Source organism: Aethalodelphis obliquidens, unplaced genomic scaffold, assembly GCF_003676395.1.
Source record: "Aethalodelphis obliquidens isolate GAN/ISIS:26980383/991018 unplaced genomic scaffold, ASM367639v1 scaffold25, whole genome shotgun sequence".
NCBI classification, from domain to species: Eukaryota; Metazoa; Chordata; class Mammalia; order Artiodactyla; family Delphinidae; genus Aethalodelphis; species Aethalodelphis obliquidens.
The window spans coordinates 9,329,584-9,349,300 of NW_020837969.1; the positions used below are offsets into that span (position 1 = coordinate 9,329,584).

At 41.8% G+C, this 19,717-nt stretch overlaps 1 protein-coding gene across 1 annotated transcript in view; it reads left to right on the plus strand.

Annotated features, from left to right (window-relative positions):
- Window positions 1-19,717, plus strand: part of CSMD1 (CUB and Sushi multiple domains 1) — a 1,488,158-nt gene that overhangs the window by 1,186,429 nt on the left and 282,012 nt on the right. Inside the window, exons 20-22 of the mRNA XM_027123007.1 lie at window positions 3,722-3,838; window positions 5,324-5,539; window positions 11,035-11,223. Coding sequence (XP_026978808.1) covers window positions 3,722-3,838; window positions 5,324-5,539; window positions 11,035-11,223 — 522 coding nt within the window. The remainder of the gene's footprint in view (window positions 1-3,721; window positions 3,839-5,323; window positions 5,540-11,034; window positions 11,224-19,717) is intronic.

Genomic DNA, 19,717 nt, shown 5'->3' on the forward strand with positions numbered 1-19,717 from the left:
TGCTTTAAGTAGAACTTTATAGTAGTTTAAGGAAGTAATGGGGAAAGAGAAAAGAAACAAATCCGACAGTGTACCGACCGTATGCTTTCTCGTGTTAATCTCTTCAAGGAAGAGACAAGAGTAAGGGAGCAGGAAATCAGACAAAAATGACCCGAAACACGCCAGTTACAGGGCGTTGCACAAGTGGGGAGCGGATGGAGGCGTCATCGTGGAGATGCGGCTGGTGGCGGGGGGGAAGGGACCCAAGGGTGTCATTCTGAGATACTTAGCCAGCTGTCTGTAATTCCGCTGCGTTTGAGAAGGAAGTCAGGGCCGGAAACGTGAGTCTGCAAGCCGCCAGGTGTCCGGTTAGAGCAGGTGGCGCAGGGCAGCCAGTGTTTTCCAGGGAGAGAAGAGTCCGCCACGCCTGGGCCCTCCGCCCGCACCGCCGCCTCCGCGTGCAGGAGCCTCAGCTCCTGCCTCCTCCAGTCCAGGCGGCGCGGACGCTTACAAACAAGCATTAAAGCCACGTCGTTGGTTCTTTGAAGCAATGACTGCCCTGTTTGCAGACTTGAATTCATTGGAAGACTTTGTGCAGGAGCCGAGACGGTGCCGGGGCAGGATGGGAATGATAGAAGTTGATAACTACAGAATCCATAGTGCGAGGGCTGTACTTAACAGACCACTAGGAACCTAAGGACCTTACAGTAAATTGGCAGCCACTACCCTGTCACAGAGCAAACTGTTAACACTGGGCTGACTCTGACCGTCTACCTTCCCTCCATCCTTTCATGGCTTACTCAGTGTTCATCATCCTGGGAGTGAACAACTGCGGGGCCGTGTGTCCATCACTTTGCTGCTTCGCCAGCCTCACCGTACTCTCATCACCTAGACTGCCTTTGAGTTTAGAGAACAAGATTCTTGTTCTTAGAATAAGTCATTCTTCGCTATATTTTTATAAATTATTTGCCTTGCCCACTAGAAAGTAAACTTTTGAAAAACAGGACTTGTCTGTCTTTCATAAGAATATCCCAGGTTTTAGTCTTTTTATCTACACCTGCATTCACAGTGTTGAGATGATGTCATCTTTCTACCCCTCGGTCAGACCTCTCTCATGGGATTGAGACTTGTGTATCCAATTGCAACACCAACCATTCTACATGGATGTCTAGTAGGCCTCGAGCTCGTGTATCCAAAACTGAACTGATTTACTTTCAAAACCTGATTCTCCCAAAGTTTTTCTGCATCTTCAGTTTTTCACACTTAGCCTTAAAACCTCACAATCATCCCCAAATCTTCCTTTTTCTTCATGGCACCCACATCTCACTGACAAGAAAATCCTATTGGCTCTACCTTCCAAATATGGCCAGGTTCTGACCACTTCCCACCACCTCTGCTGCTGACGTTCTGGTCCAGAATCTTGTCTGTTTCACTCTCTGCCAACCACATCCTCACACAGCAGCCTAGCGCTCAGGCTGAAGTCCGAGTTGGCCCGAGTCATCCTCTGTACAGGAGACTCGGGTGGTCCTTCATCTCACTGAGACACATGCCAAGGTCTGGACGGGATCTGCCCCTTTAAACCTGGCTCCCCTGAGCCCTCCATCCTTACCCTCTCAGACCCGTCGCCCTCCCCCCAACCCAGCAGCCCACTCTAGCTCTGGGCCTTTGTCTTTGCTGTTTCCTCTCCCCCCAAGTTTTTTCCCAGATTATCAAGTACTTCCTTCTTCTGTCTCAAGTCCTTCTTCACAGGCCACTTCCTCAGTAAGGCTTCCCCCCGACCCCATTTATGCTGCCCCCAACTCCACACCCATCTTAGAATATCCCATTCTTCTTTTCTTCTTAGATTTCTTCTCTGGCATGCATCATCTTCCAACATGGTATAGACTCAGCTCTTCATATCATATTCTCTCTTCTTCAACTGGAATGTATACTCTGCCAGGGCAGAGACTTTTGTCCATTTTGCTCATAAATAGTGGGTGCTCAGTAACTATTTGTGAATAAACTAATTTTAAATGCTATGTTAATGTTACCATTTCCATAAGAAGATGAATCAATGTAATTTTAAGATGTGAACACTTTAAACTGTTAAATTATTCTAGAACTCATTTTAAAAGTTTCTATTTTGCTGATTTTTACCTAGCTCTTTCCATTTGGTTTGCATATTCAAAGATATTATCTGTTTTCTTAAAATTACACACTGACTGAGGATGATGAGAAAAATCACGTCTTCTACAAATTAGCTAATTCTTTTGCAAGTATTATTCGTGGACCTAGCTTTTATGACACACGGTTCAGGATGTTCATATTGCAACAGACCCTTGAACGATGCAGGGGTTAGGGGCCCAGAGGACCTGGAGACTGAATCACAGCTGAACCTGAGTCACCTTTCCTACCCCCAGCCTCCCCCTGTACTGATTCCATCAGCTTTGATTCCTTTTTCAGTTCAGCTCTAACATTCTGAAAATCTTGATAGGACTTAAGATATGAAAGAAAAGACAAACATCCACTATTCAAATGTTTGCAAAATTAAGGCATATAGAATTTATTCAAATTTTAAATTATTGATATATTAAAGCTCTAATAATAATTATCATTAGCTAACGCCTTGGGTATTTGATACATATGGGGCCCTGTAAATTGTGTTCTACAAAGGCAATCATTATAAACACCTACCCTAAGAGATGGCTTTTAACACTATTTTCACTTTCAAGGTAAGATACCTGTAAAGGAGGGAGGGCAAACCACTTGCCAAAGATCACAGAGCCAGAGACGCATCAGCATCTGAACACATTGCTTTCTGACATCAGGGTCTGAGCACTTAAACCTCCATATTGCACTGATTCCCTAAATGTCGTGACTTTCCCCTTCGAGTGATTATGTATAACTTTCTTTTTCTTCCTTCAAAAATGAGTCTCTGAGGCATATTGAAAAGGGCATATATTGATGTGAAGGATTTAAACTTAATGAAATGCTACTGAGAAGACCAGCAGCTCTAGAGAAATGGAATCAATAAGGTATAGATAGAGATGCAGATATAGATATAGGTATATAGATAGATTTATTATAAGGAAGTGACTCACGTGATTATAGAGGCTTTCAAGTCCCAGATCTGTAGTCAGCCAGTTGGGGCCCAGGGAGGCCAATGGTGTAAATTCCAGTTTGAAGTCCAGCAGCCTCAAGACTCAGAATGAGCTGATGCTTCAATTCTAGTCTGAAGATAGGAATGAAGATGATGTCCCAGTTTGAAAGCCATCAGGCAAGATGTGTTCCATCTTAGTTTTGAGATGTTCAGCCTTTCTGACCTCTTCAGGCCTTCAGCCTGTTGGACGAGGCCCACGCCCACTGGGGAGGGCAACCTGCTCTACTCAGTCCACCTGTTCCAGTGTTCATCTCATCCAGGAGCATCCTCACAGACCTACCCAGAATAATGTCAGATCAAACGTCTGGGCATCCTGTGGCCCAGTCAGGTTGACACATAAAATTAACTGCCACAGGAGGCTTCTTCTTCAGCTGTTTTACCTTAGCCTGTCTGATTTTTCCAGGTTTTGTACTGTTTAGGACACTGTATATCAACTGGCATATTTCAAGTAAAATAACGTTGTTGTTCCATTTTATTTTACATGGAGGTGATCTTAAATATTCTTTTAGTCTTTGTGTAAATTAAATGGCACTTTAAAAGTATTTTGTGTAGCAATCATTGTGAAACTTTAATACTACAATGATATTTCCTTATTATTTTAAGCCCTCTGTGGAGGATACATCCATGGAAAGAGTGGAACAGTTCTTTCTCCTGGGTTTCCAGATTTTTACCCAAACTCTCTAAACTGTACATGGACCATTGAGGTATCTCATGGAAAGGGTAAGGATATTACATAGATTTCAAATATACAAAATAACTAGATACAAACATGGGAAGAAAGAAAAAAATATTCATGTGTGAACAAATAAGATAACTAATTTCCTCATGTATATTTTGATTGCTAATTTTGATTTTTAATAAGATTTTAGAAGAAAAATGGTCTTTAAATTATTGGTGCTTTCAAGCAGAAGTAGATTTCTTGTTTTATTCTGTATTGATCAGATGACTTGAATTTATGCTTGTGAACATAAGCTTGAAAATTAGGTGTAATGGTAAGGAAAAGAGGCATGCGTTAAATAAAATATGACTAGTGCTTAAGTAAAGGGAAATAAGAAATTATCTAAGCTTCTCATTTCTATGATAAATCTAGGATACATTTTTATACTTGGCTTGTGTTCTAAGTGTACCCAGTATTATTACATATAATGAATAATTTATCTTCACATAATCCAGTGTTGATTTATGGAGTAGATTTCATTATCCTCATTTTATAAACAAGTGGAGTGAAAACCAGAAACATTTGAATTTTGTGTAAGAAATACAGTTTACAGACATTGGATTTGGGACTATAGTCTGAGTCTTTTTCGTATGAGTAAACTTGTCATTTTCAAGAAGATAATTTGGAATTTTTCTCACATAAACATTATGTAGATTTTGTCTTTCCACTTAAATTTGAGCTCAACTTAATGTTAAATTGACATGTTTTATTATATGCACTATCTTACACTCCGCCATCATGAATACATGTTAAGAAAAACTTGGCCTTGAAGGAAATTAAGAATAAACAAATAATGAGCAACCAAGGTTTTGTCATCATGAAAATAAGTATTTGTATTAAAAAGGACCTAGTCATGGTTAAATTTATTCATTATGTATAGGAATTCAGAAATAATACTTTGTGGGTATAGTTACAATGAGAACACATGCACAAGGGATCACATAAAACTATCATTTCAAAATGGTCTTTGCTCACTTGTGTAAGTTTCAGTATTAGACCTCCAAGCCTAGATTTTCTAAAGGACACGTGTTTACTATAAATGGGAAAGTGATCTCGTCCTTCGCTCCTCAGGGGCAAATGCTTTCCCTAAGGGGGTGCAAACAGTCCATTATGACCCTCCTGCCGAGTTTTATTATGCATTTATATCTGGACCTGTTGATACAGCTGTCTCTATATCCCTGTGTCTAACCTTTATCTGTATCTGTACTTATATATGCTGAAGCATTTGTTTTTTCTGTTTATTCCTTCTTCTACCCATTCTCTGTATTTTTCTTTCAAACTTCAAAATTAAGGTTGCATTTTAAGATTTTCTTTTGATTCAAGACTTTTATGTCTCTAAGCCCAGAAGAAATTCTTTTCCCCAACTGTCAACTCTGCCAATGCCCCCCTTTACCCCCCTCTCTCCCTCTCTCTGTCTCTCTCTCATCTCTCTCTTTCTGTCTCTCTCTCTGTGTCTTTCTCATTACCTCCATCTCTCTGTCTCTCAGGGGTTCAGATGATCTTCCACACCTTCCACCTGGAGAGCTCCCACGACTACTTACTCATCACAGAGGATGGGAGTTTCTCGGAGCCAGTGGCCAGGCTCACAGGGTCGGTGCTGCCTCACACCATTAAGGCAGGTTTGTTTGGAAACTTCACTGCCCAGCTTCGGTTTATATCAGACTTTTCCATTTCCTACGAGGGCTTCAATATCACGTTTTCAGGTATGTTGGGGTCTTCTCTGGCAATACTTGTACTGTTTGTGTGAGCGAGTGTGTGTGTGTGTGTGTGTGTGTGTGTGTGTGTTTACACGTAAATGGCCGCCCATTGAGAAGCTCTAGTTGGGTGGAGGAGGAGTTGAGATGCAAGGGCAGCGGCCTGGCGTCCACAAGACACCATGCCTCACATTGACTGTAAATTCTCATCCCCCCAAATTTGCTAATATCACTATCTCTTCAGTCTCTCTTGTCATCAGTTCTATCAAAATCTCTGAGGAAGCTGTCCTTGTTGGGAGACATACTCAGAATCAGCTGTGGTCTGATTATTTTGAATCGTACCTTCCAGGAGATGCCATACTTGTACTGAGAACCACCTTTAGAGTGAAAAAAAGTATGAACACATGCAGTCGAGGATGAGCTTCTTGTTGACTTTAATGCCATCATACATGGCAGCAAAATTAAGAAACATTTTCACTTTTAATTATAAAACATAGATAATATTTGTGAGGGATTTATGTTGTTTCAGGCATTATTTGTATGGGTTAAATTGTTCAATTTGAATGATGCTAAGAATGGTATTAAGATATTTCTTTCTTAATTCCATGACTCCCAGCACACAGCTACAAGCTACACAGCTACAAGGAGTCTTTTGATTACAAAAGTCAGAGTGCAGCTCTGAAGCTGACTCCTTTCGTAAACTCCCTAAAAAACAAGGAAGCAAACAACAGAAACAACAAAACACACTTTTCTGGGTCTTTGTAGCTCTTTGGGGCAGTTTTAAAATATTTTTAAATATTAAGATTAAACTGGCATCACTTTTTGAACATGCAGAACAATTCATTTGGTCACAACCAGTAGAAGACAATCTATAAAGCTTACACAAGGAATCGCTTTCATCAAGACTGTGTCACACACATGCTCAGACAGTCTTTTTAAAGACAAAATACACCTTTGATTGCAAAGCTGATTCCCAAGGAAACGTATTCTTTAGATATGCTAAAGGAATCATTTCATCTGAAGGCACGTTGCCTTGAAACTGGGCTGTGAACAATTGCCAGTGACGCTAACACAATGGAGTTTATTCTTTGTGCCCAAATAAGTAACCACTTTATTATGCAATTGAAGCATTTACCCTTTTGGAGACTGTTCTGATATCTGTACAAAATCAGTATGCTGTTATATCCGGATTTTTTTCCTTGTTAGTCCAGTTTATTTCTGTCTTTTCTAGAAGGTTTATTAAAGGGTCATTTCTCAGTTATGTCTCCCAGTCAGTGTCGCCGTAGATACTAATGGAAATATGGGGGGAAAGGGCTCCTTATTCAAGTATGTTTAGGTCGAGCCGTCCACCCTCCCTGGTCTGTCTTGAGTGTCCGCTACTGACTGCTCTCTGTGTACACTTACTATTCCAGCCTTCCTTCTCCATGCCTCCTATGATACTACTTTTTGGGGGATTTTTTGGTTTTGTTTTTTGTTTTTGCGGTACGTGGGCCTCTCACTGTTGTGGCCTCTCCTGTGTGGAGCACAGGCTCTGGACGCGCAGGCTCAGCGGCCATGGCTCACGGGCCCAGCCGCTCCACGGCATGTGGGATCTTCCCGGACCGGGGCACGAACCCGTGTCCCCTGCATTGGCAGGCGGACTCTCAACCACTGCGCCGCCAGGGAAGCCCTGATACTACTTTTTGAATGCCAACTTTCTGTGAATTCACATAGTTTCCTGGTCATTCTCTTCAAAAGATGAGAATCTGGACAACTTAGTGCCTTTACAGATGTGGTTTCCTCTTCATTCAAAACCCTTCTTCAGGGACTTCCCTGGTGGCATAGTGGATAAGACTCCACGCTCCCAATGCAGGGGGCCCAAGTTTGATCCCTGGTCAGGGAACTAGATCCCACATGCGTGCTGCAACTAAGAGTTCACATGCCACAACTAAGGAGCCCGCCTGCCGCAACTAAGACCCCACACAACCAAATAAATAAATAAAATGTTAAGAAAACGAACCCTTTTTCATTCCTCACCAGGCAAAGCTGCATGCAGATCAAGCACTGCCTGTTGCTCGCAGTCGTCTCCTCTTCCTTGAGCAGAATTGTGTTCCCCCTGCCTTCCTGTAACACTGTTTATATACCAAAATTGTGTGTCTTCCAACTTTATCTTTCCATATTTGTATCCTTCATGTGTCTTCTCCCGTTGTTGCACCATCAGTGCCTGGGAAAGAGTACAGAGTGCTCATTCTTTTATTTAGTTATTTATTTTTAATTCAGTGAGTGTTTGCTGAGCACCTACAAGGTACCAAGAATTATTCTAGGCCCTGGAGACACAGTAGGGAATAAAACAAAGGGCCTGCCTTCATAGAGCCTGTAATCCAGTAGGGGAGATAGTAACAGAGGATGCTATCAGAAAGAATAAAACAGTGAAGGAGTTAAAAGATGCTGACGTGTAGAGAATTGCCACGGTAGGTCTATCTGATAAGCTGACGCTTGATTTCAAAGAAGTCAAAGAGCAGGCCAGGCTGCTACAGGGGACGTGGTCCTCAGAAGAAGCAAGAGCAGCAGTGGGAGTGTGCGGGCAAGTTTAGGGTTAAAGAATGAGGTGGCTGTGGTCAGAGCCCAGTAATTGAGAAGGTCATATAAGTACCTTGGCTGTGAATTGTGTTATGCAAAGCCACTGGAGGGATTTGAACAGGGATGGACATGATCTGACCGTTTTCAAAACTCATTTTAAGTAACATCCAACGTTAACACAGGGTCTTAGGTAAGATGCTGTTACACAGTAAGCCCCACAGGAGACAGCAGAAGGTGAGGCTGCGGGGTTGGTGCTGGAGTGAAGTGGACCAGGTCAGCTGGGATCGAATGTGTCTGAAATACAGACAGGGGTCAAGGTCTTCGTCTCTGTGAATGAGGATGCCACGCTTCACGTGGCAAACACGGGGACTGAAGCAGGTTTGGGAGGAAAAATATAAAATTTTGCTTTGGGAAATTGTAGGTATATATCCAAGAGGGGTTGTCAAGAGTCTTGAGTTCACAGAGAGGGTCAAGTCAGGAAAAAAATAATTGAAGTTCATCAATAAACAGACAAAATTTAAAGACGTGGGGCTGGGTAAGCTGGGAAATGAGTGTAGCTGCACAGAAAGAAGGTACTAGGTTTTGGCTGGGGCAGGACATTTTGGTGCAAAGATGAGGACTATTCAAATCATGGACTGAGAAGGTGGGACCCTGAGCTAGGAGGAGAGAAGGGATAACCCTCCAAGGAGGAAGAGGGCTTCCACTGTGTAAGTAGGAGGAGGCAAGGCTTGGTGAGCGGGCTCACAGGGGGAGGCCGCGGTGGTTCTGGTCTGGAAGCGAGCCCGCTGGCGGGTGGAGAGGGACTGGGAAGAGGTGCCGTGGAAATAGAACGTGGAGCGCCTCTGAGGAACTGGTGCCGGAGTTGCCCCACCAGGCGTGGCGGCTGTGGTTGTCATGAGGTCATGAGAGTGGTTTTTATTCGGTGGATTGCTGTGTCGCATTCTTATAATGGGCCCTGGAACACATGTCTGTGTGCTCATGGGAATGAGACTAGAGAATTGATGAAGAAAAATAGAGTAAGTTATAAGAACAAAATCTTTGAGTCCGGGAACTTGGAATCCTGAGGGCAATACATTTTTCTTCTGCTGGATGCCTAACTGGAAACGTATGCTGTGCAAATACACACTGTGTAATAGCCCATAAGTGACAATTGACACAAGAGGACCTTTATGTGACCTTGTGTGGGAGGGTGGAACTAATCCACACCTCTAATCTCACGGTGTTGGATCAGGCTTCCTATTTCAGTAGGTATTTTTCAGAGGACATCAGTCAAAATATGAAATAAAAATATACACAAAGAACCATACGATTACAGTGTTTTTCTCTATAATACAATAGATCTAGCACAAATAATAGCAAACTGTTCTCTTATTTGGCAAGAGTTTTCAATTGCTTTTAAAGAAATGACAGCAAAGATGTGATTCGAGTTGAGAGTATACAGTCTATTAGGAGGAGAATGGCTTCTGTCAGATGAAGATAAAGTTCCCTGGATTGTGACAGCTTTATTTTACTATTTCCTAGAAAGTCTACCATTATGCTTTGGTATGACAAATAAATATTTGTTGAGTTGAATTGAATGATATTACCTTTTTTTTTTCCTTGCTGGGTCATACTAAAAATAGGTCAAATTAATGAGTATATCTCCAGAGTGGTGAGAGTAGTTTGAATATGTTAGGGATCCAGAATAGAGTTTTTACCTAAATGAAAAACAGGAGAAAGACAATGTAGAAAGCGTGGAGCTCAGATGTTGACCAATAAGTTGGGTGAGATGAGGGAAAAACTGGAGCAGAGATTTCCTCTTCATACAGGGTTGGGATGCCAGTGATGAAACTTGTGGATGATGGGAATAGAAAAGATGGATTAAAATTGAGAAATATTGGGGGAGATGATGGTTTGGATTTAATATGTTCCTTGAGAATACAGAATCGACATTTTAGAGTCAGAACTTGAAAGATAGTAGTTGGCAATCAGAAAGCAAAGGCAGTATCTTTTCAGATGAACTAGCACAGTTTCCCCACCACCATAGGAAAAACTTCCGTCTCCCACTCATTGCAATAATGCTCATCCTTTAATTGACGCTTTAACCTCTTTGAAGCTCTTTCCACCATTCAAACCCCCTAATGGTGGCCCACTGTTTGATCCTGTTTGACTAAACACTGGGCATTACACGCTGAGAACACAGCAAGAAGGATCAACAACACACTGAATGATGGCCCATGAGACCCATGACAACCAGAGTGCAGTTGTACCCATATATAGAGATTTGAAAGAGTTGGTACTAAAGAATGAGACAAATACAAAATGCTGTTATTAGTACTGTTATTTTGGACATTTAATCCCCAAATGCAGCAATACACCAGACATTATTCTTTTTTTTCTTTTTAACTAAATTTAGCACTTTCTTCCTGGGTAGTTTACAGAAATTTCTAGCAGGATCCAGAATATTTTTCATTACGCATCAATAAAACATGGTTTATAAATTGAAAAATAGACGGGAAAAGGTTTTGCTATTCCATACTGAGGTGTATTTTAGGGGTGAAATTGGTTATGATAATCTTTCCGCCCTGTGAAAAAACCCTGTGATACTGCTTTTAGTTTGTTCTCCATTGGGTCTTGTTTATCCAAAGCACCTTTAAGAGGACAGTAACTGATTTTAGCAATTAGGAGTATCACTAAAATAATTTCATAGTGTTAAAGTGACAGTTTTGAGTGGGTCATGTTATTATAATGTTATACATTTATTTTTAAAAATACTGTATTCCATTTGTCATGAGAAAACTCACAGTACAAAGGAAGACAACCCATGTGACAGTTACAGCAGAGCTGGGGGGGGAATATATATATATGTTTATTTTTTAAGTAATAGCACCTTTTTATTCTTGCTAAATAATTTTTGAGTATTTAGCCGGGTTCCCACGAGTGCACTCTGTCTCTTCATGTCTCAGAATATGACCTGGAGCCTTGTGACGATCCTGGCGTCCCTGCCTTCAGCAGGAGAATCGGTTTTCACTTCGGAGTTGGAGACTCTCTGACGTTTTCGTGCTTCCCAGGTTATCGCTTAGAAGGCGCAACCAAGCTCACGTGCCTGGGCGGGGGTCGTCGTGTATGGAGCGCATCTCTGCCAAGGTGTGTGGGTAGGTGGTCACGTGCTTTCATTTCATTCCCCCGGGGGGCAGGGCGGTGCGGTCAGTGGTCAGCGTGCAGGAACCTGCCGGCAAGGGAGACAGGAGGCGGGCACTGGGCGGGCGCTCCGCTCCCCGGGGAAGCGGATGAGGGGCCTCTCTGGGCTGTGGTTACCTCATCGGTGAAGCCAGCCCCTTTCAGCCCCAAGACGCCCTGGCTGAAGAGGAGTGAAACTGAAGCATGTGTCAAGCATATTTATGGAGAAGAAAAAAAAATATGTATACACACACACACACACACACACACACACACACTATACCTGGGACAAAAGACAAAAGCTAGAAGCCATGCTGTATTAACACAACCTTTGACAATTCTGTTGCTTAAAAGCAGTGGTATCACCTGGTATAATGATGGGGACAATTTAAAATACTCGTTTTGTTGTTTTTTTACACTTTAACTCTGATTAGATGATCGTGCATACTCTCGCAAAGTGGGCGTTGTAGACATTTTAATGCTGAATTAGCTTTTTCACAGTGTTCTTGAAGAACTCAAGAGGTCATTCCAGAGAGTAATAGGAATCTTCATTTAGGTACTTGAAACTAGGCACTGTGCTAAGACAGAATTAAGATGCCCATTCAGTGGGGTATATTTATTGTTAATCTGAACCTGTGCTGCTGTAGGGAGTTCCTCAAATCGTGGTGGCTCAGTTTAACTATGGAATCTTGGCCGCAGGTCTAGAGGGTCTGGTCATCAGCCCCAGAGGCAATATCTGGTAACTGTCACTTGGCCATGTTGCTCAGCATGTAAAGGGCGTACAAGCTGTCCTTTAAAGTCACAGAAACTGGCTAATGTAGCATTATGACATTTGTCTAGTGATGAACCATGGACCCCCTTAATTGTGAGCCTTCTGAGTCCTTGAGGCACCTGTGATCTTACCAGCTGATAAACTAGAGGCAGGTGGGAAAGTTGTGAAAATAAGATTTCATAACCCATAAAAATGCTAAGTTGTTAACTTAGTAAACCAGATTTTTCTAATGCACAGAATCTCTTCAGTTATTTAGGAATATTATGTGGTTCAAAAGTTAATATACTGTCTTTTTGTGTTCCAGTGTGCCATAGATAGTAGGATAGTGAGGACTTCATTATAGAAAAATTACACAAGTGAACAAGAATCAAATCATCTTTATCTCTTGCCAGGGCACATATCTGATCTTTCTATGATGTGGTTTTCTCCTAAAACAGTAGTTCTCACTTTTTTTTTTTAGTTATGATTTTTATTTGAGATTTGGATGCCAATTTTGAACACTATCTCAAGAAAAAAAGATACAATATTTTCTAGATGATCCTAGATGTTCCCAGAGTTGCCTAGAATCCATATGCCCCAAATTGGAAATTACTGAGCAAGATAGTTTAAAATCTGGGGGAAAAACTCCCAACTCGATGAAGTCAAAGCCTTAATCCACGTATGTAACATTGTCTATTGATTATAATATTCCATTTGCATTATTCTATTATTTTGTCTAGATTCATTATCTTTACACTCTTAGTCTTGTTATTTGGGGTTTTACACTGTTGCCTAAAGTATAAAATGAGGAGTAACTGGGGTTGAAATAATGTTTATTGAGCACTGATTCTAGACCAGCACTGCTCTGAGCTCTCTCCATGTGTTATCTTATTTAATCCCCCAGACACCTCTGTGAAGTAAGCACTATTATTGTCAGTTCCATTCTACAGATGGGAACACTGAGGCACAAAGAACTTAAGGCCTTTGCCCACCGGCACACAGCCAGCGAGATTCCAACACAGGGCACCTAAAACCAGGCCTTTCAGCCCTGCTTTGCACTGAGAGAATGGCCTGGCGGGGCCGTTCTGTATTTCACCTCTTTTATTTCACCTCTTGTATTTTACCTACTGCTTCCTGACTTTCCTTCCAGCCCATCTGGCCACAAGAGACCTTTAAATAAACATGTTAGTAAGGCACTAAAATCCACCAGGTGACCCACGTGGCACCTGGGAGTTCTCATTTCTCCCTTTCTCTCATTCTCCACATCGGATTAGTTGCTAGTTCTGAAGATTCTGCCTCTCCCCAGCTCTCCAGGGAGGCTCCCCGCCCATCCTCTCTGCCCAGCCTTGCAAAGGCTCTCAGCTTCACATCCCGAAGATGCTCCCCACCTCCAGGACAGCGCCAACCACTGTTGCCGCAGCCCCCAGAGTGATCTGTCCGAATTCAGAACCTCACAAATTCATCCCCCTTAACAGAACCCATGAATCAGCTCCCATAATGTGCAGAACAAACCTTCCACTCGCCGGGGACGCAGGCCCCTTATTCACTGGCCAGACTCTCTGACGTCTTGCCCAGCTCACTCGACCTGAAACTGCCCTGGTTCTCTCTTATGCTCAAGCCTCTCCCTACACTGCTCCCTCATTTGCAACGTGCACCCCCTTTTCTGCCAGGCTGACTTTCTCATTTTGGAACTCACCTCCCATGTAAACTCTTTCTACCCGCTTACCCACCGGCTGGAGAGGGACCCTCCAGGATAACCACTGTACTCCAGTAAACTTGTCTTCCTATTTCTGTCTCTCCCGTTAGGCTGACCTTTCCTTACAGTGGAGGCTGCCTAGCCCTAAATCCAGCTCTGTGCCTTATTCAATACATGTTTGTCAAACAAATAAACATTATTTCTGTTGGAAGCTCCTATCTTGATCTCAAGGTTTGATTCATTAGGACGCTGTGTCTGTCTTTCTTCCTGTAAAACCATAGAAATAAGAATAATCTATCCCTAGACCAAAGTTGCAAATCCAATCCAAAGATCACAGGTGACCCTGGAGGAGTGCCAAGTGGAATGCTCCTTTCCCTTTTTCTAATAAACATCTGGTGGTAAATAGAAGTTCTAGTGAACACCTGGGCTGAGAAGCGGCCCTGTGAGATGAGGGGCATTGCAAAGCCTCGGTAGTATTTAGGGGGGTAAGTTCTTCAGCAACAGAATTGGAATCCAGATTAGCATGATGAGTAGGCAGATTGAGAGTATAGATTTTCATCTACTGTGTTACTATCAAATAGTAAATTAATATCCCCAATAAAATATTTATTGATACAGAATATTTATTATTGCTTACAAATAATATGGTTAGTGCTATGGATGTGGACTTCCAGCTTCCAGAGCTGTGAGAAATAAATTGGTATTTGTTTTTTTTTTTTTTTTTTGTGGTACGCGGGCCTCTCACTGTTGTGGCCTCTCCTGTGTGGAGCACAGGTTCCGGGCGCGCAGGCTCAGCAGCCATGGCTCACGGGCCCAGCTGCTCCACGGCGTGTGGGATCTTCCCGGACTGGGGCACGAACCCGTGTCCCCTGCATCAGCAGGCGGACTCTCAACCACTGCGCCACCAGGGAAGCCCTAAATGTTATTCTTTAAGCCTCTTGTCTGTGTTCTGTTACATCACCCAGAGCTGCTAAGACCATCTCATGGGTTGATGCTTTTGTACAGAAGAATTAACTGAAAAATCAATTGACTCCTTTCTATTTTGTTCATTTAATTTTAATAAGTTTAGTTCCATTACAAAACTCTCAATGACAATTCAATTTTAATTACAGTTTCAGGAGGTTCTTTATAAAAAAGAGCAAATGATTCATTTTAAGGGAAATTATATTCATTCATCTTAAAATCACTTTAAATGGATTATCGGAAGAACTGAAACTTGATCCATTTAATTGCTCTAGGCATGGAGATTTGCAATGGATGTCTGAAATCAAGTTCAAAGAATTTCTGAAATTCTGATGATTTACATTTTGTAATTTTCTGAGCACCTGCTTTTTACCGTTTGTTGTATTTCACTTAGTTATCTCCTGTGGGACAGCGTCTCAGGCTTTAGTACACCTTCCTCAGTCTTCTTGACACGTTTCAATTCTTGCATTTGGAAATGTGTTGCATTCGTCTTTGTGCACTAGTTGATTTAATTCGAAATAAATTTAAGTCAGTTGCCTGCCTCAGAAACAGGATCCCAATGCAGGCATTCCTGTTCCACGGCAGGACATTCTGTGAGACATTGAATTAAGACGTTCGGAAGGTGTGTTTCCCACAACAGCCTCATGTTCCTACTCTTTTGGAGTCATACATTCATACATGTTCCTCGTGGGTTACTTAACATCTATAAATGTAATTAATTATCACTATTGTATTTTGACAAACATAGTGTGGTTATTACCAGACCAGCTGGAGTTCAGATCACAGCTCCACCAACGCCCCACTCCATGTGATCTTGAGCAAGTTAATTATTAACCTAACACTATCTCAGTTTCTTCATCTGTAAAATGGATTTAGTGTTGATACTGACCTCATGGAATTGTTATATTTATTCAATGATATAATAGTTATAAAAATGCACTCTGTGCAAGTGACAAATAGACCAAAAGAAAAACAGATGGCTGTACCCAGCTGGACAAAGTGTTAGTACATTTTATAGGCTCTACAATTACTTGTTTTATGATCTTCCAGTGTGTTCCTCTGGACTGGGAATTCTAGAATTTGTTGACATGTCCATTTTCACACTACAACACTCTGTGTTTTCCTTTAAAGTGTTTAGGATTCACTGTTTTCTTTTAGTGCATCTCCTCTTTTCCAAACAGATGTTTATCAGGACACCTCTGTGCTCCAAACCCTCCAGGGACCCTGGTTCAGTGACACCCATACACCCACTGCCATCTGGTTCAGTCTCTCTTTACAGCCAGATCCCCTAAGTCCTCTCAAATGTTCCCCTGCTTTGTCGCGTCCGTAAGGCCACCTGAACACCCACGTGTCTCACACCTGAGACTTTGCCATGTGCCATAGCTCCAGGTCCCCGACCCGCGTTTCTCACCAGACCTTTGATGCTGCCAGCCTGCTATGGAACCAAGTCAGAATGAACCAAGACCCTCAAGACCAAATGGCTGATCACGTTCAACCTGTAAAAGGTCATATTTTCTTTTTGGTCTTCACATAAAATCAGAAAACAACTCCAGCAGCAGCCACCCATGTTCATCGGAATAGCGTCAAACACAAATAATTGCCTAAAACCGAGGAAAGTAACAATTTAAAAAAATAAAAGTAATTACATGATGATCTACATGAAAATCTTTGAAGAATATAAAGTGATACAGATATAAATCAAATAGTAATAATGCATATTATATGTCTATATTAAATAAAACACTATAGTAAAATAGGCTTTTTAAATTGATGTTTGTATACCAGGTTTGTATACTCTACAAGCAATTTCATATTCTTGGAGAAAAATTTGAATAAATACTATCTTTTAAGTCCTGTACTGTACACTCTAGAATAATGAATTCTGACCTTCCACTTCTAAGTGCACGTGCCATGTATGTGTACGTTCACTCACAGATGTTTCATGAGTAAATTAATTGTTATTGCTTATTCACTTAGGAACTTGACTTGCATCTCAGGTTATGAGCACTAGTTGCCCTGACGCTAGTGGAGGTTTTGTGTTCAAGAGGCGAGTATAAAGTGAGCGGAGATGTGCCGGCGAGGCGGCTGGCCCTTTTCCACGTCTTTCTACCAGTTACAGCAACGGCCTTGTTCCTCTGCCAAGAATTACTGGTTACGACCGGCTAGTTAATCTCCCACACTCATTACTTCGATGTAGTGTAGACTTGCACTTAATCAGCACCACTTATTATATATCTGCTTTAGAAAAAAATCCCAGAATCCAAATCTTCACAAAAAGACATGTAAAATTACATCTTTAGATTTGATAAATTTTTTCTCCCTGGCTACCCAAATGCTAAAGCCTTCTTTCTAGTCCTACCTTTTCGTCGTATTATGAGAAATAAATGGTTAATATCCTAAATGCTAATGTGAAAACAAATATAACCTCAGTTAATTGGTAACTTAACTTTTATCCTATCTGGATAAAATTTTTAAAAGTATACTGTCTTCTACAACAAAATTTTGCTCTGCTAGTTTCATTACCAATAATTATGAATAATATTATGAACTTTTAACTATAAAGTATATCCATCATTAATTAGCATTTTTTAAAAGTCCACAATTCTTTTCCTAAGCTAAGCACTTAGAGGTTATATCAAATCAATAATGAGTCTGTACTAGTGGTGTGACCTTGGGAAAAATGACTTTTGAGCTAGTCTGTGCTTCAGTTTCCTTATCTGTGAAACGGGGTTTATTACCTCATCACATAAGGTTATTGTGAGGGTTAAATGATTTAATGTAACTGAAGAACTTAGAAAAATGTGTGACATATACCATCTACACAGCTGCCTTATTGTGATAGACTGAGTCTACATTTAAAAAAGGATACTCCTGAGCCTGGAAAATTCTCTGTGTGGCAAGTCTGTCAAGGAGAAGAAGGGAATAGAAACAAAGTGTTGTGAAGACCCAAAGAAAGGAATTCCGTCCATAAGAAGAACAAGAGAACACACCTGCCGGACGTAGGAGCAGAGCCTCCAGACAACAGAGAGAGAGGTGTAGGCTCCCCTGCCTCAGGGAGGGGAAAGCACGCCCTTCCCAGGATCACAGGGCTGGAGCCCATCGGAGTGGGTCTCCTTGGCTTTGCCTTCCTCATGGGACAGCCCCCTGAAGACACACAGGGACTTCTTGCAGGCAGTTTTCACAGTTACCTCAGAGTGGCAAAGCTTTCATGCCACATTTTGGGTTCAAGGTGTGTGCGCTCAGCACTGTGTTGAGCTAATTACCCTGGGTGTCCTTCAACCCCCCCTCCGGCCCCTTGACCTCATTCAGTCAAGAAACAAGACCACTCATCTCCTGATGGCCAGAGGGGGGCCCAGGGCCCGTATTAGCCCTTTTACCTCCTGCCCACCTCAAAGCATGTCTGACGCAAGGCTGCCCACACCTCACAGTGGATGTCCAGTGAACACAGTGCACGATGGACCTCATGCAGTCATATATGCAGTAAACCCAAACCCACACAATCAGTTACAGTAGCCATAAAAAGTATCCCTTCCAAAGTATTCCTTAGACTAAAAATGGTCTAGTTGCCACTCTATCAGTATTTATTACGTCTTTAATTGCAAGAGATGTTTTTTCAAACTTACAAAGTGATAGAAGGACATAAATTTGATTTTTGAATGATTTCCTTTATTGATCACTGTCCAATTCAATTCTAAATAAAAATTCTTAGTGCTTGTGATAGGTTCCATATTCTGGTTATCAGAATTCTATGAGTTTCTTCTTTTATTCTCTTTGCGTCCAATATCTTTAACGAGTTTGAACCCCTTGCTGTTTGATACACAGAGCAGCCAAAGGGGGACCTTCTGATTTGCTGTTTCAGTGTTCTTTTCACTTATTTTGGCTTTTATGTTAAAATCACCATTTCTTCAGGAAAGAAAAATGGTATAAGAATATGCAACAAAGCCCATGAATGATTACGCGTTTCTCAAAGAGATTACTTGCCCAAAATGCTTGTTGAATTTAAGAGATGAAGCCATACATCGTCAGTCTCAGAATTGCTGAGAATCACCAGATTCTTGACATGAAAGGACATCCACGTCCCAGCCGGAGCAAAAATGAAAGTCCAAACACAGCCTGAGAGACACACCACTTGCCTTTCTCACCATAAAAATGTTTCTTAAAAAGTATTAAAATTACACAAATATATAATAATAGTAACTATAGCTATAATTTTAAAGTTATTCTTATAAAATCCCATTGCCATGTTTTGGGGTCACCACTTCCCTGTGCTGCTTTCTCAACACTGTTTCCCATGAAACCCTCCTTCAGGTCCTTATGGGGAAAGATCAGGGGCAGGTGAGCCAAGTTCACCTGTGTTTCTCTCCCTGATTTTCTCCCCGACCCTTCTACGTGGGGACATCATGAGATTCGAGGGCACAAGTCATCATGAGCTGATCCTGAATCTCCAGCTTATTCCTTCCATCACTCAGGCCAGGGAAGGCTCGTGGTGCAGCTGATTTCAGTGATTGTCAGGGAAGACGGGGATGTCAGAGATTGGAATTATGAAAACGGGCGTGCACAGGACATCTGCCACAGTTGTGTGATACCTCAAGCAGCCCCCTTAGACTGAACCCTGTCCCCCTTTCTCTCACCCCCGTTACATGTAGGCCTTTTACTGATTTTCAGTCTCCAAGTTGATCGTTATTCTTCACACTCAGACTTACTTTGTTGAAATTTTAAAAATCACTGTGCTTTTCACATAGTGTGGCCAATAAGTTATTTCATGCAGACTCGCATGGAGCGCTCTTGTCACACAGACACACACAGGCATACACACAGAGATGCACACGCACATGCACACACAGATGCACACACATCATACATATGCAAACACACACATACACAGAGCAATTTTATTATTTTATGATTGTTTTGGACGAATAGAATTTTAGGAGTTAGCCTAACTCTCATAGGTGAGGAAACAGGTGCTGAGAGTTTAGGTGACTTTCTCCAAGTTGGCAGAAAGTGGAGAGCTATATTTATTTTCATTTTTACTCTGATTAAAGTTCTTTATGCAAAT